This window comes from Cricetulus griseus (genome assembly GCF_003668045.3).
Source record: "Cricetulus griseus strain 17A/GY chromosome 1 unlocalized genomic scaffold, alternate assembly CriGri-PICRH-1.0 chr1_0, whole genome shotgun sequence".
NCBI lineage: Eukaryota > Metazoa > Chordata > Mammalia > Rodentia > Cricetidae > Cricetulus > Cricetulus griseus.
This window is the reverse complement of record NW_023276806.1, coordinates 189,474,592-189,487,753: the sequence shown is the minus strand read 5'-3', so window position 1 is coordinate 189,487,753 and position 13,162 is coordinate 189,474,592. Positions and strand designations below refer to the sequence as shown.

General features: G+C 48.6%; 1 protein-coding gene across 6 annotated transcripts in view; it reads right to left on the bottom strand.

Annotated features, from left to right (window-relative positions):
- Window positions 1-212: 212 nt before the first annotated feature.
- Hipk2 (homeodomain interacting protein kinase 2) overlaps window positions 213-13,162 on the bottom strand; it is a 190,508-nt gene continuing 177,558 nt past the window's right edge. For all 6 annotated transcript variants that reach the window (XM_027391501.2, XM_027391502.2, XM_027391503.2 and 3 more), the window contains 2 exons: window positions 11,977-12,140; window positions 213-11,345 (listed from right to left, as the gene is read on the bottom strand). In XM_027391501.2, coding sequence (XP_027247302.1) covers window positions 10,884-11,345; window positions 11,977-12,140 — 626 coding nt within the window. In that variant the 3' untranslated portion in view covers window positions 213-10,883. The remainder of the gene's footprint in view (window positions 11,346-11,976; window positions 12,141-13,162) is intronic.

The window sequence follows — 13,162 nt, the reverse complement described above, 5'->3', positions numbered from 1 at the left end:
GAAGAGACAATGAGTATCAGGAGAGTTTAGCACAGTAATTGGCAGTGAAATGACCACAAGGCCCACCTCTCTGCAGCCATTTGGACATCTCTAGTTTTCGGTGCAAGGGTGGGTTGTGAGCAGTTTTGGAAAGGCCAGAGAACTTTCTTGCAGACATTACTTGCAATGGCGCCCTCTAGTGAGGCTCTGTGTAAGGAAGCTGCTGGGCAAAGTACAGTGATTCCAAACAGTTTAATGTAATTCCAAGACAGTGTGATCACATCTCTACACATATACAATATGCATATGTGAGTTTACAGATTCCATTAATAACTCGCTTCACCTCAGAGACTGAAGAAATGATCAAAAAAGAAACTGAGTAACAAGCTATAACAGAGTTCACCACAACAGACTCCCTTCCTCACCCTACAGTTAGTAATATTACAATTAAAATAACTATATTCTTCTATAATTCTTTCTGTTAAAATCATCTCATAAATTTACAATGCTATTATTAGTTTCCAAGACTAATATAAATTCACTCCATTTTTCTACAACGAAAATGATGATTAATTTAGAAGCGCACGACAGCATGATGAAAACAAGCATTTTAGTAGCAACAACTGCATCAGTTAAGAATTAGTTTTCTTGAAAAACATTCTAAAGCCAAGTAAAATATCCATCCTTATAACATAGCTATAGTGAGACTAAGGAACAGGTTACAGAGAGGTCTACGACACACTGGTTTGTCCTTTTAAAAAAAAAGTAGACATTTATAAATAAAGAGGGACACGTCACAGAGGAGACAGAGGTACACGAGAAAATACTGTTGCACGCCATAACTCCCACACAGGTTAACATGGATTAACACTTTGTTACAGAAACCGTACAGTGAAGGAACACGGTGGACCAGGGCTTTCAAGGGGTTATAAGATGAGCTGAGCTGACCTGGTAGAGACTTCTCTAGGTGAGATGACCTGAGGGGAGGGACCCTCATTCCTTGGACTGGGGAGTGGGCACTGCCAGGTCCCCTCTTCCCTGTTCTTGTCCTAGGGAGTGTGTCTTTCTGTCCACAGCACCCAGAACTCACAGGTGGCTAAAAGGGAAGCATTGCTACAGCTCTCTCTCACCATCTTCACACTGCCATTTTTTTTTTTTTTTTTTTTTTTTGGAAATGTGATATAATACCAGGCTGCAGCTCAATACATGGGGTCAGAGCAAAATGGGAAGGAAAATCCCAGTCATTCTGATCTGTGTCCTCTCACTTTCCCACGCCTTTTTTGCTGGGGAGCAGCAGAGCAACAGAGCCCTCAGGTCTCCCAGCTCTGCTGATGTGAGGTGGACAGCAAGGGCCAGGTGCTGGACCAGGATGTGGGCGAACTTGCTCACTGGACAGATCGAGGCTGGCTCCAACCTCTAAAGGGCTCCTCTTCCTTCTCAACCATAAAGCTATACTTTTCCTATCAGAAATTTGGTTTGATATATATATACACAAACATATATATCAACATCTCTATCTATACAGTGCTTCTACTACACCAGGAATCCTAGGAATCCTGCAGCCCCAACATACACCTTTCTTGTCAATCTCTTTTGGTTAAAACACACACACACACACACACACACACACACACACACACACACACAAACACGCGCGCGCGCACGTGCGCACGCGGGTGAAGGATGCTTTTGGTGCTAGAAGCGATTGTGCCCTGGGTAACCTACAGAAGAAAGCCAGCCTCAAATGGGCAGCGCACCAGAGAGGGGAAAATGGAAGGGCAGGGAGCTAGCAGACTTGGAGGCAGTGTGAACACGACCTCTGCTTTGAAGGGCACGTGGTGTGTGTGTGTTGTGTGTTCATTTCACTCAGAGTCACAGAAAGCTAGATGATGGCACAGTCAAGTCACTTTCATCCTTCCTCATAACCCGAGCTAAAGCACTGACACAACAATAGCAAGCCCACAGTCCAACAGCCCCCAGGGAGCCAGGAGGAAGGAGCATGGCTCTCAAGGCTAAGCCAAGTCTTCTAGCTGGCTCTTGAGCTTCCTGGGAGTCCTGAGTGGCTGAGCAGGGATCTGTGGTGACCGCAGGCAGGCAGAGGCGACTGTGTGGGGAGCAGTGAACCAACACAAGCAGGGAGGGGCAGGAGAGATCCATTTGGAAATTGGTTGAGAGGAAACTAAAGAGAGCAACAGCGAGCTCTTCTTCAGATACAGTAAATTTATACTTTTCAAATAATAATGAAAAAGCCCATTTCTATACCTCTCAATTTTAAAAACGTGGGTTAGCTCCAAAGACAATGACAAAATTCATTTGGTTTATTAGTGCAAAGGCGCACACACACACACACACACACACACACACACACACACACACACACACACACACACACGAGCCTGGGAGATGACTAAGAAGGGTGAGATGAAGAACATTTTACAAGGACATTCATTCTAACAGAGCTCACAGGAGCATGCTGCCAGCACCAGTCACAGGTGCAAAGCAAACAGAGGTGAACAGTCCCTGGCACTGTGGTACCACCATGCTGCAGCTCTCAAGGTATGTGCTGGAGGAACGATCACATCACACCATAGATCACCATGGGTCCTCCACAGTGGCACAAGAAAAAACAAAACCCAGTCCACACAGTGAGTTCCAGACCAGCCAGGGCTACATGGTGAGGCCCTGTCTTAAAGTCGCAACACAGCAAAACAAAAATAAACACCCACGCCCCAAAACCCAAACCCAATAAAATTGTCAGGGAAATTGACATTCCTGTTTTCTCCTGCCTACCAGTGGAGCCCACACTTGTCTCTGAAGCTATCTTGGGCACTGTAACTCCCCTTTCTGTGGACCAGTTTCCATGGGCCATCCTTTGCTGCCCACCCCCAGCTCTGTTGGCTCAGCAGCCTCTGAACTGGATTTCACAGCTTAGCTGGACAATGGGTAAATTCAAACACACATCATTTTACATGGAATTTACTTTAAGGAGAAAAAAATGGCTAAAACAGTGATATGTGCAAAATCCAGCCAGTGACTATGGCATAGGGGTCTCCCTCTCAAAATGCGGACCAAAGTTTCACTGGGGCCCCAGAAACAGTGAGCATACCTTCAGAGCTGTGAGAGCCAGTGATGTAGTTACACAGGAAGCATTAAAATCAAGACAAAAACTGATGAAGCAGAGTCACTTCTCACTGCCCCTCCATGCTGTCAAGAAGGTCTTGACAAGAAGTATTGAGACAGCACAGCACAGCACAGCGCGGGACTCCCCCTTCCCACTCCCTCTAGACTTTCCTACACACACTCTCAGCTTCACTGAAAAGCAGCAATAAAGGAAACGCACATACCAGGCTGCAGAACAGAGTAAGTGGAACATGCCTGCTTAGGGGAGACACAGCTTCTAACACAACAGTCAATCAATCGCTCTGGTTGAAGATGCCAGTTATAAACAAGTTTCTTTTAAAAAGTACCAGGTTAAATGTAAACTATAAAATACTTTCTATAAAATGTAGCCAGAAATATGCTTGAGTATCTCTCCACAGTCAACTGTGTAGTTTACTTGATACTGGAGAAAACAAAGGGCGTGTTACTGTAGCGAGAAACCTGCTCCATGTGTACTTGAAAGTCACATTGATTATGACACAGAGAATCATCTCTTCCTTGGTTCCGCTTCTGGTGTAATGATGAGCTAGTCTCAGAATTCACTTCAGCAACAGTGACCAGGGTATGCATTAATCCTTACTTTCAGCCCGCAGAGAATTCATAGTCTTTTAAATCACAAGATCAAGCTGGCTACATGATTTCAAAAAAGGCTAAAACCAGGACAAATGCCCACATTTGAGGTAATTATTGCCATTAGGTCACAGTTTGTGTAAGATAATGTTATCTAAAACCTTCTGAAAACATTTCGAGGTGGTCTACTGGAGCCCCAGAACACCTACTGCCACCAAACAGGGTCTCAGATCTGCACTAGTCGGTTTGCTTCCAATGGAGTTAAAGTTCTAGAAGAATTTAGAACTTGTGTAAACGACCTAGGAATTTAGGCAAACAAGCCTGGAGCCAGTTAGTAAAGACATTTTTAAAAGAAAGAGAAACAAGAAACCCAACCAAAACAAGTGAGTAGAAACTTAGAGTGCACACTAGGAGTTTTAAGAAGTTAAAATCTAGTCCTAGAGCATTTCTAGATTTTTGTCATCTCTCAGTGAACTGAACTGTGGCTGTAGAGCTCCCAAGCTCACTGCAGCCAGAGGCACCTCTTTCTCACTCCTGGCTTGGCTGCTTCACTCCGTTATGTTTGTCCATCTCTTTGAGAAGAGTGTCTCTTGCAAGAAAGTTTGATTTTGTCCCTCTTCCCAACTTGCCTTCGCCCTCTCCTCACCTTCTTCTTTTTTGTTTTTGTTTGTTTCTTCATAGAAAAAAAAAGTTCCTGGCCACAGACCCAAATGGTATTTACAAATCTGGCGTGAACCTGGCTCCTGGCTCTGTCTAGGGCTGAAGAGAGGGTCTAGTACAGAGACCAGAGCTGTCAGGGTATTTATCAAGTACAGTAAAAAATAGCATTTTGGAAAAAAAAATATATTTTAGTATTGCCTTTCTAGGATTAACTATAAGCAAGAAAAACCATTTATTTATTTTTATTTTTTTTAAAAAAGAACACTTTCCCTTCACTCTCATGAGAGTTCCCAGCATGACTAAAGCTAGTTGCTGGGAAGAAACCAGAAAGGATCTCTAGGAATCTAGAGGAACTCCCCGGAGTTTTCTTAAAGTCAAACTCTCCCTCTTAGACCTGCATCCCATCCAGGAACCCTCTTTGCACAGACCCACTGACAGGGAGACCGTGCTTGCTCCACAGGGAGGCAGCTGAGGCTGGTGTCGTGAGCTCCTATAGAACCAAGCAGATAGAATGTCAAGCCTTCAGTTCCCTTCTCACTGGCTGGGTGGCCTGGGCAGGTTACAGGCTCTTTAAGCTCCATCTGTACAGGTATTGACATGGCTGGTGTCATGGGGCTCATCCAGCAATTCTTAGCACAGTGTTTGGCACACAGGGAATAGGAGGGTCATTGAATGACTCATTAGAGAGCGGCTGTTCACGGCAGCTAGTGAAACAGGGAAACAATTTCACACCAGTAAAGTCTCCTTAACAAAAAATAGGAATAGGAACCCGGGGATTCTGCATTGTATTATATTTTCCCTTTCACACATGCCACATTCTCAGAGGGCCAGCTTTTCCATCTGTCAAATAGGGGTTGTTGACTTCTTGCCAGGGGTAGGTAGCTGTGAGGGGTCTGTGAGTCCTTACATGAGGGGACACTACTAGTGTACAGCAAGAAGCAATCAGAATAATATCCTCCTGTCTGGGTCTGAGATGAGGGACCCTGACAGGATGGGGGGGGCATCTGTGACAGGGACCCTCCAGGATCTCCTTTCTGGAAACTCTGAGCTGGAGGAAAGAGACTGCCTGGAGCTACCCTCTCATGCACTACCCCAAAAACTGGGGAAGCCTTTCCTCAGTTGGTCACTACAGTGAACCATAGTGCCAAAGTGTTCGTGAGGCTTCTTGTGCAATTAAGTAAGCCTCATTTTGCCATCTTTGGTTCTCTAGTGGCTCGACGGATTTGTCTGAGTACTGACTGCTTGTAGAATAGGCAAGTGGATAGATACTGCTATCTCAAGCCAGTCCTGTGCGTCCTTAGCCTGAGATGCAGCGTGGGTCACCAGGGAAGGCCTACTTGCTTGCTCTCTAGCTCCCCATAGTAGTATGATATCAGTTAAGCACAAATGAGCATGGTAGGGGCCTCAGCTCCCTGGGAATAGCAGCGTTTAGGACCACTACTCCACTCCTCTTAAAGATGAGTGGTTTTGAAATAAATGCAGTGAAATTAAAGAGAGAGAGAGAGAGAGAGAGAGAGAGAGAGAGAGAGAGAGAGAGAGAGAGAGAGGATAGAGAGGAAGTGTAAATGGGATTGCATCACTGAAGTCACTATTGCCCAGAAAGGATCGGGGACACTTGTCCATCTCGAGAGGTGTCTTTGAGAGGGTTCTTTGGCTATAGAAAGGGACAGTTTTACTTTCCTTTCTAATTTGTAAGGGCATCTCTGGCCTACTTAATTGTGAGGCTTCCCCATGGGAAATCTATAAAGCACATGAGAGGGAAAACAGGAAAGAGGAGCAGAGCAGAGCCTGTGAGAACCTGGGCTGGAATGTGTTGTGGCACAATGGCTGGCTGGGGGTTGTGAGGTCTCGGGCTGGCCACGGAAGGAGACCTTGCCTCTTATGGAACTCTGTTTGCTAGCAGAGGGCATCAAGCTGTTTCTTCTGTCTTCTGTTCTATCAGCTACTTGGCAGGCCAGCAAGAGCCACGCCCACATCCTACCCTGCCCTCAGCCAGCTGCTGAGAACCTGGGGAGGGAGGGACAGAGTGGGGACTAATCACCCTTACTACCATGAACCTCCAGTTACACTTCCTTAAGCCTCTTCGACATTAACTCCACTCATTACAACACCCAACCCATTCCTCCACCACACATGGTTCAAAAATGAGTGTTTACAACTCCTGAGCCCTGGTCCAGGGAGGCCCTATCTGCTGCGCTGACCCCCCTTCCTGACCTGCTCCACACTGTGGTCAGTCAGCTCCAGTCCTTAGAGACAAAGGGAACAAAGCCACGCTGGCTCTTATAGCAGAACGCAGCCTTGCCACCAGGAAGGAGAGAAACTCACATACAGTCCGGAGGCACTGGGCCACCCCCACCCCATCTCCTCCAAATCATATCAACCACATCCACTTCACAGGGTCAACTGACACCAACACCAGCCTTGCCACCCACTGACTGGCCTGCTCATCTGCTTTCCTAAAACGTCACCCGACACATGAACACAGAGACCTGGGTGCCGAGGCCCAGACGGTCACGAGGTGCCTCAGACCTTTTTCCTTCTCACCTTCCTCATACTGAGCCATGTTTCCTCATTAAAGCACACCCAGGGATGCTCCAGGGACTGAGCGGCCTCCTTCCATTGAGAGTGTGGTCCTAAGGACAGAAGCCTTCCTTCCCTTCCTTTTTTTTTTTTCCCCCCAGATGGATGTGCTGAGCACCTCAGTGGGAACTGAGGTGAGGATGCCACTAGCTGGGGTCTTGTGTGACTCCTGATGTGTCTATCTGTTCTGTACATGGGCTTGAGGTCAGGTCTGTCTGGGGAAGCTAGTGCTTCAGTCCTTCCTTCACAGGGGCCTGGTTGTTTCTGAGCGACCGTGGTAGTGTGTACACACCTATCGCCACAATGCAGGCACTGAAGGGCACAGCCAGAGCACAATGGGAAGGAGGTGGCTACAAGTCCTGCTGTACCCTTCACCTGCCAGCGATTTGGAAGGGACCCTGCAGGTCTGAGCAGCTGCTGCACTTTGCCTGGGGCTCTCTTGTGTCCCATCCCTTTCCTGGGCTCCCTAGAATCGTGTACTGGGAGGGTGTCTGGGGAAGAGGCAGACTCTAGGGAAATGGGTAAGGTGGCAACTGAGCAGAAGGACAGAATGAGGCCAAAATATCTCACAAGGAGGCACTGGTTGCCTCAAACCCTCACTACACCTAAGGACTTTTGGGTGGGACCACTGTCTCTGCATTGAGGGAGGTAAGCCGCACTCTAACTCGGTTGACAGGAAAGTAAAGGTTAGGGGAAGCTTTGACAGAGGGGCCTTTTCACGATAAATGTCAGATGTGTGGCAGGCTAGAATCTGGTCAGTAGTTCAGACATGGAGGCAGGCACAGAGAATGGGAGAAGCTGCCACAGGGTCCAGAAGACATCACACCAACAGTGGCTGTGTACCCGTCGGGGCAGCGCAGGCAAGGACCCAATGCATCTGAATCTCTGCTTTGCAGTGGGCTTTCCTTGTAGCTCTTTGTGGCAGAGATGACAGAAACAATTTTCCTAATTCTGGGCCTTTCCTTTCTCTCTCTCTCTCTTTTTTTTCTTTTCCTCTGACAAGACTGGACACCTGTATGTCCCTCCAGTCTATTCATACACTCACAGCTATAATAAAATAAATTTAAATATTATGAAGAAAACACACAAAGATACTTGGAATAAATGTATACTTCAAACCCTGACTAAAATAGTAACAAGGTGATAATGATCATAATTACAGTGGCAATAACACAAATAATCAGTACAATAATACTAAATTATGAGCAGCAAGGAACGTTCATTGTTGATCTGGAAGGAGAAAGGGGACAGCATGATGGGCAGAAGAGTGAGGAGCTTCAATGTAAGCAGACATGAGGGGCTGGAAGAGCAGAGTCACCCCTAGAAGACCAGCTCTAGAACACGCTGGCCCTCCAGATGCTGCCACACAGCAAGGCAAACCCAGGCCCACTTTCAGTCAGGACTAGCTGCCTGGTGACAGAATGAGAAAGTCCCATGGGAAACAGCTGCCATCTGGATGCTGGAAACTGTGACAGATGGATTTCCACGCTGGTGAGGCTCTAGGAGCCTCTGGCTCCGGGGTTCTCCGAAGGCTCTGCTCCCCACTCATCTGAACTGACTCTCCTGCTGTCTAACTTCCAGCAAGCCCTGGGCTGGAGCTGGCTTTGGCCTTGCTGGGCTCTAACATCTCTTCTTTTGGCCCGAGGTGCACTAAGACAAATCCAGTTTGGGGACTTTATAAGAATCGATGGGTGGGGAAGTTTCCAGAGTTTTTCACAGCTAAAAGCTAAGTAAGCTTTGTTACTGAAGGAGGGCAGTTATCACCAGGAAAGCCTTTCACAGTACATTGCTCAGGGCCTGCAGAGGGAAGACAGGGAGGGAGACTGGGGAGACTGGACTGCTGGCCAGAGACCTTTTACCCAAAGATGTGGACTAGGGGCCAGCTAGGACTTACACCTGGACCAAACAGTCCATGCCATGCTACTGTGTCCCATCCTGGACCTGACTGGTCTCCCACCTCCACGGCTTCAGAGGCTCCCAAAGGAACAGAAAATTCCTACCCACTTCACTGTTCAAAGCTGGAGAAAACACCCGGAACATAGCAAAGGTGCAAAGAGGGTACAGGGCAGATTTCTTTGGAGGCTTAATTGTCCATGGGAGTGTTTCCCCAAATGTCCCCCCCAGCCCCTCTGCCTGCTGTATCTCTCAAGGTCAGAGATCAAAGTGTTTTGGGAGACCTAGGTTAACTTCAGGAAAAAAGCAACAGCAAACTCGCCATAGAGGCCTGTAGGGGAGAGTTGGTGACACTAGGGGCCCGATCTCAGTCCCTGGAGCTGGTGGAGAGACATGTGGGTATGTCAGAGACAACCAGGCTTCTTGTGGGATGGAGGGACTGGGGAGGTAACCAGAAATGGGAACAGGTCTCCTGCCTTTCCCCATATGGCTCCAGGAAGGAGGAGGTGGGCTTGGAGGTGAGGCAGCTGCCTGGCAGAGCTGACCTTCCTAAAGACCCCCTAGAGCCATGTGTGGCAGAGCTGGGGGTGGGAGGAGCTGGGTGTCTCTCTAGACCTCTGCCCTCAGAGTAAAACTCAGCAAAAGAGCCCGCTGTCACCAGGCTGCCCCACCTGCTCCCACATGCCACTTGAGATCCACAACTCTCCCCATTTAGTTACGAAAGCTTCTTTGAAACCCTCTGCTCACAAAGAGCCCAGGAAAGACAATCCACATGACATTAAAACGATACAAAAACAAGAAGACCCAAGTAAAATACTCTGACAGCTTAACACAAGAGCTGAGAACATATCTGACCAGGCCCAGCCAGTTTCTTGGAGTACCAGTGGAAGTAAACCCTTCACCTTGTCTGTCTGTCTGTCGGTCGTTAAGGCACTAGGAGGGAATGATGTAAAATCAAGACGGCAAGGGCTGTAACGGCGGTGCCAAGGGACACACGGGGAGGGTGGCAGCCCCGCTCACACCCACTCGTGCTCATGCACACTCACTCGCTCGCTTAGACCACCACATTGGTTCCATGCCTATGTTATATCACTTTTTTGTGCAATTATATTGAGGAATAGTCTATTGGTATCACTGGAGTTGAACACAAGGTAGGAAGCAAGGGCGCAGAGTGCTACATTCTACTAGGGTGTCCACGACGACCACTAGCCCTATGCTACAAGACTAGGGGTTGATTCAAAGAGAAAATAAAATCTCAGAAAAGAAAAATAATTAAAGACTGCAACACACATTACTAATGACATCTGAGGAATAACATTGCTGAGAGATTTATCCAGAATGCCCCAAAAGAGGAAACCCGCCTCTCTCCTGAGGGGTTTTCCATCAGTCTGGCTGACCCCACTATTCCTGACAAATGAGCCAGAATTGGGCTTTGCCAACCCCAGACCATCCCCCAAATATGAGCCTCCTCAGGCCATGGCCTGACATTTGAAAGGGGTGTTGACCCTTTTGGAGTTCTGGAAAAATCCCTAATTTTCATATTCAATTAATTAAAAATCTATTGGATTTCCACATCAGGTGTCCCTGACAGCAAATTCTTCAGTGTCACTTGCTGCCCTATGAAAATAATCTTTAAAAAGTTCATAAAGTTCTTCAAACACTGGGGCCCCTTGCTTCCAGAATCTTCCTGTAGCTCCTCTTTTCCTTTCCAGTTTGGTGCAGAATGGGTTTTGAGCTGTTTTTTTTTTCTTTTTTCCTCTTTTGTTACTAACATTTTTTCTTTTTCTTTTTTTCCTTTTTCTTTTTTAAAATAAAAAGCATAGATTTCCCACTCCTAATCCTTCTAAAATGTTCTCTGCTCTGCTCTGAGTCCTCCCACTTCCTAGTTCAAGTTTCATCTGTGTCCCAACTGTGTGTCCCTCCCCCTCCCCCCGTCCTGCCCCATTTGCATTGTTGGTGTGCGGCACCTGCAGTATAAAAATCCAGCTCCCTGGGTCTGTTGGGAGCTCCTCCACCCCGCTCCCTGCGGGCCCCTCCTGTGTTTATATGTAAGGGTACTGGTTGACCTTGGCAGGACTCAGTGGATATCCAGTGTAGACGGTGGAGGCTGGTGAGGCGCTGATGTACGTCTGGTGGGCAAACTGGGCCGGATACTGACTGGGGTGGATGGTGGGTGAGGGTAGGACCCGGGGCCCCATGCTCACAGGGACTTGGTGGACGATGCTGGCCGGATAGGCAGTGTGCTGCACAGTGTGGCGTGCTGAGCCTTGGGATGCCACCAGGTGGGCTACGGTGCCGGTGGAGCCTAGGGCTGTAGGTGCTGTATAGGTGTAGAGGTGAGGCTGGGTAGGAAGGTGGGCAGCAGCAGCCAGGTGGGGATGCACAGTGCCATGGCTGGGGCTGTTGTGCGGGAAGGTGTATGGAGCCTGGGCCATGGTAGGAGTGATGTAGGCCTGCTGTCGACGGTGATTCCCAGTCCGGTCTGTAGCCATGTGCTGCTGAGCCTGAGAAGGAAAAGTAGCAGAAGGACTGTGTTAGGGGGAGGAGGGGAAGGAGAAGGAAATCAAGACTGACAACAGATGCCTCCCTTCAAAAGCAGAGAGCATAAACATTTGTTTGGATTGGGAAAGTAACATCTGCCTGGCAAGTCACCAGACTAGGGCGACACTCAGCCAGTCCACAAAGCCAGTGGACGTTCTACTGAAGTGGTCTCTCTCTCTCTGAGTAGTGACTGCCTTCCCACATGTTGTGAAATCTCACTCTAAAACTGGTGACCTCTAGAACCAATCCAAACAAAGAGCATTCTCTCCTGTAGAGAACCCAAACCACTGGGGCACTTGAGCAAGTCGTAGGGTACATTATCCATGGGTCTGGGGTGCTGACTGCGAGGACTTCCTACAGTGAGGCAACTTCAGGGCTAGCCTGGTGACCCAGAGCAATGGCAGGTCACTATGCCCACCTTTTTGTGGGCCCATGTGGGTCATCTGACCAGCAAGTCAGCTCTGGCACCATGTCATTAAGTACTCTATCTTCCCTTTGCTTGGGTTGGCTCTCTGAACCAGTGATACCACCTTTCCCAGGGTTGGTCTAGCATAGGAATAAGCCATCAAGGCCCCTTAGGCTGCTGAGGTTTACCTGGCTGAGATTGAGGGGCTGCTGCTGCTGGAAATGGGGGCCTGGGCGTTGCTGCCGATAGGCGATGGCTCCTGATGAGCTCCCTGAAGAGTGGCCACTGGTGGAGGTCACGGTGCTGGAGGACTTGGACTTGAAGGAGGATGAATGGTGACTGGTACTAACGGCTGCAGGAGGGTGGAGAGGTCATAGGTTAGCGGCATGTCCTTGGCTATCTAGAAGACCTGCCCCCTCCCCTTGTAAACAATAGCCTTCCAGGAAGGACATGTTCCTGAGACTGCTCAGGCATGAATCACTCAGTCCCTGGGCCTGGTCAGGCATTCATTCACCTTGACTCTGGAGAGGCAGTTGGGCTCTGGCCTTCGGCTGCATACTGGGCTGGAGTTGCAAATGAGGGAGACGGGAGTAACAAAACCCAGGGTAAAGGCACAGGTCCAAGCTGGGCCCCACACTGGTCCTCTATGGCAAATGTATAGCAATACCTGGGAGGTGTGTGGAAGGAAGGAGGCCTGCCTGGATCCCTTCTGGGTAGCCAAGGGGATTAGACGTGATCATGCCAAGGGATGGCCCTAACAAACAACTGGGGTGAACAGCAGAAGCTGCAATAACCCTGCAGCTCTCCAGAACCAAGGCAGGATGAGACTAGCTCTCCCAGGGAGTGGCCTAAGAACCGAATGTGGCTGAAATACCAGCTGTTACTGACAATGTAGAGACTCTCTCCAGGCAGGAAGGGAGCCTTGCAGCTGGGGGTGGCATGAGAGTCTGCATTCTGGCACATCCTGGGTGCAATGCTGCTGGGTGGGAAGGAGACTGAGAAAGGTAATACCCATATTAGATGGCTCTAAGTGCCCGACTAAGGGAGCCCAAAGCATTATTAAAGTCTGCTGTCTTAACCTAGCTGGTAAGTTCTAAGCACCTGCTGTCTGCCAGCCACTGTGACCATGTACCACACAGGAGCAGATGGGGTGAGTGTGGTAATCAGAGGCACCACAGAGCATCAAGGCAGGGGATGCAGGGAGGTGCTAATTGTTGGGCAAGATAGGCCTGAATTGTTCAGCTGGGCAGGGGTGAGACCTTCACTCCCCGAATATAAAGAAGAGCACCTAAATGGCCAGGCCATGGCCCTCTCCTCTCCCCTCTTGATTTTGATAAGGCTTCATTATGTAACCCAGGCTGCCCTCAAACTTGC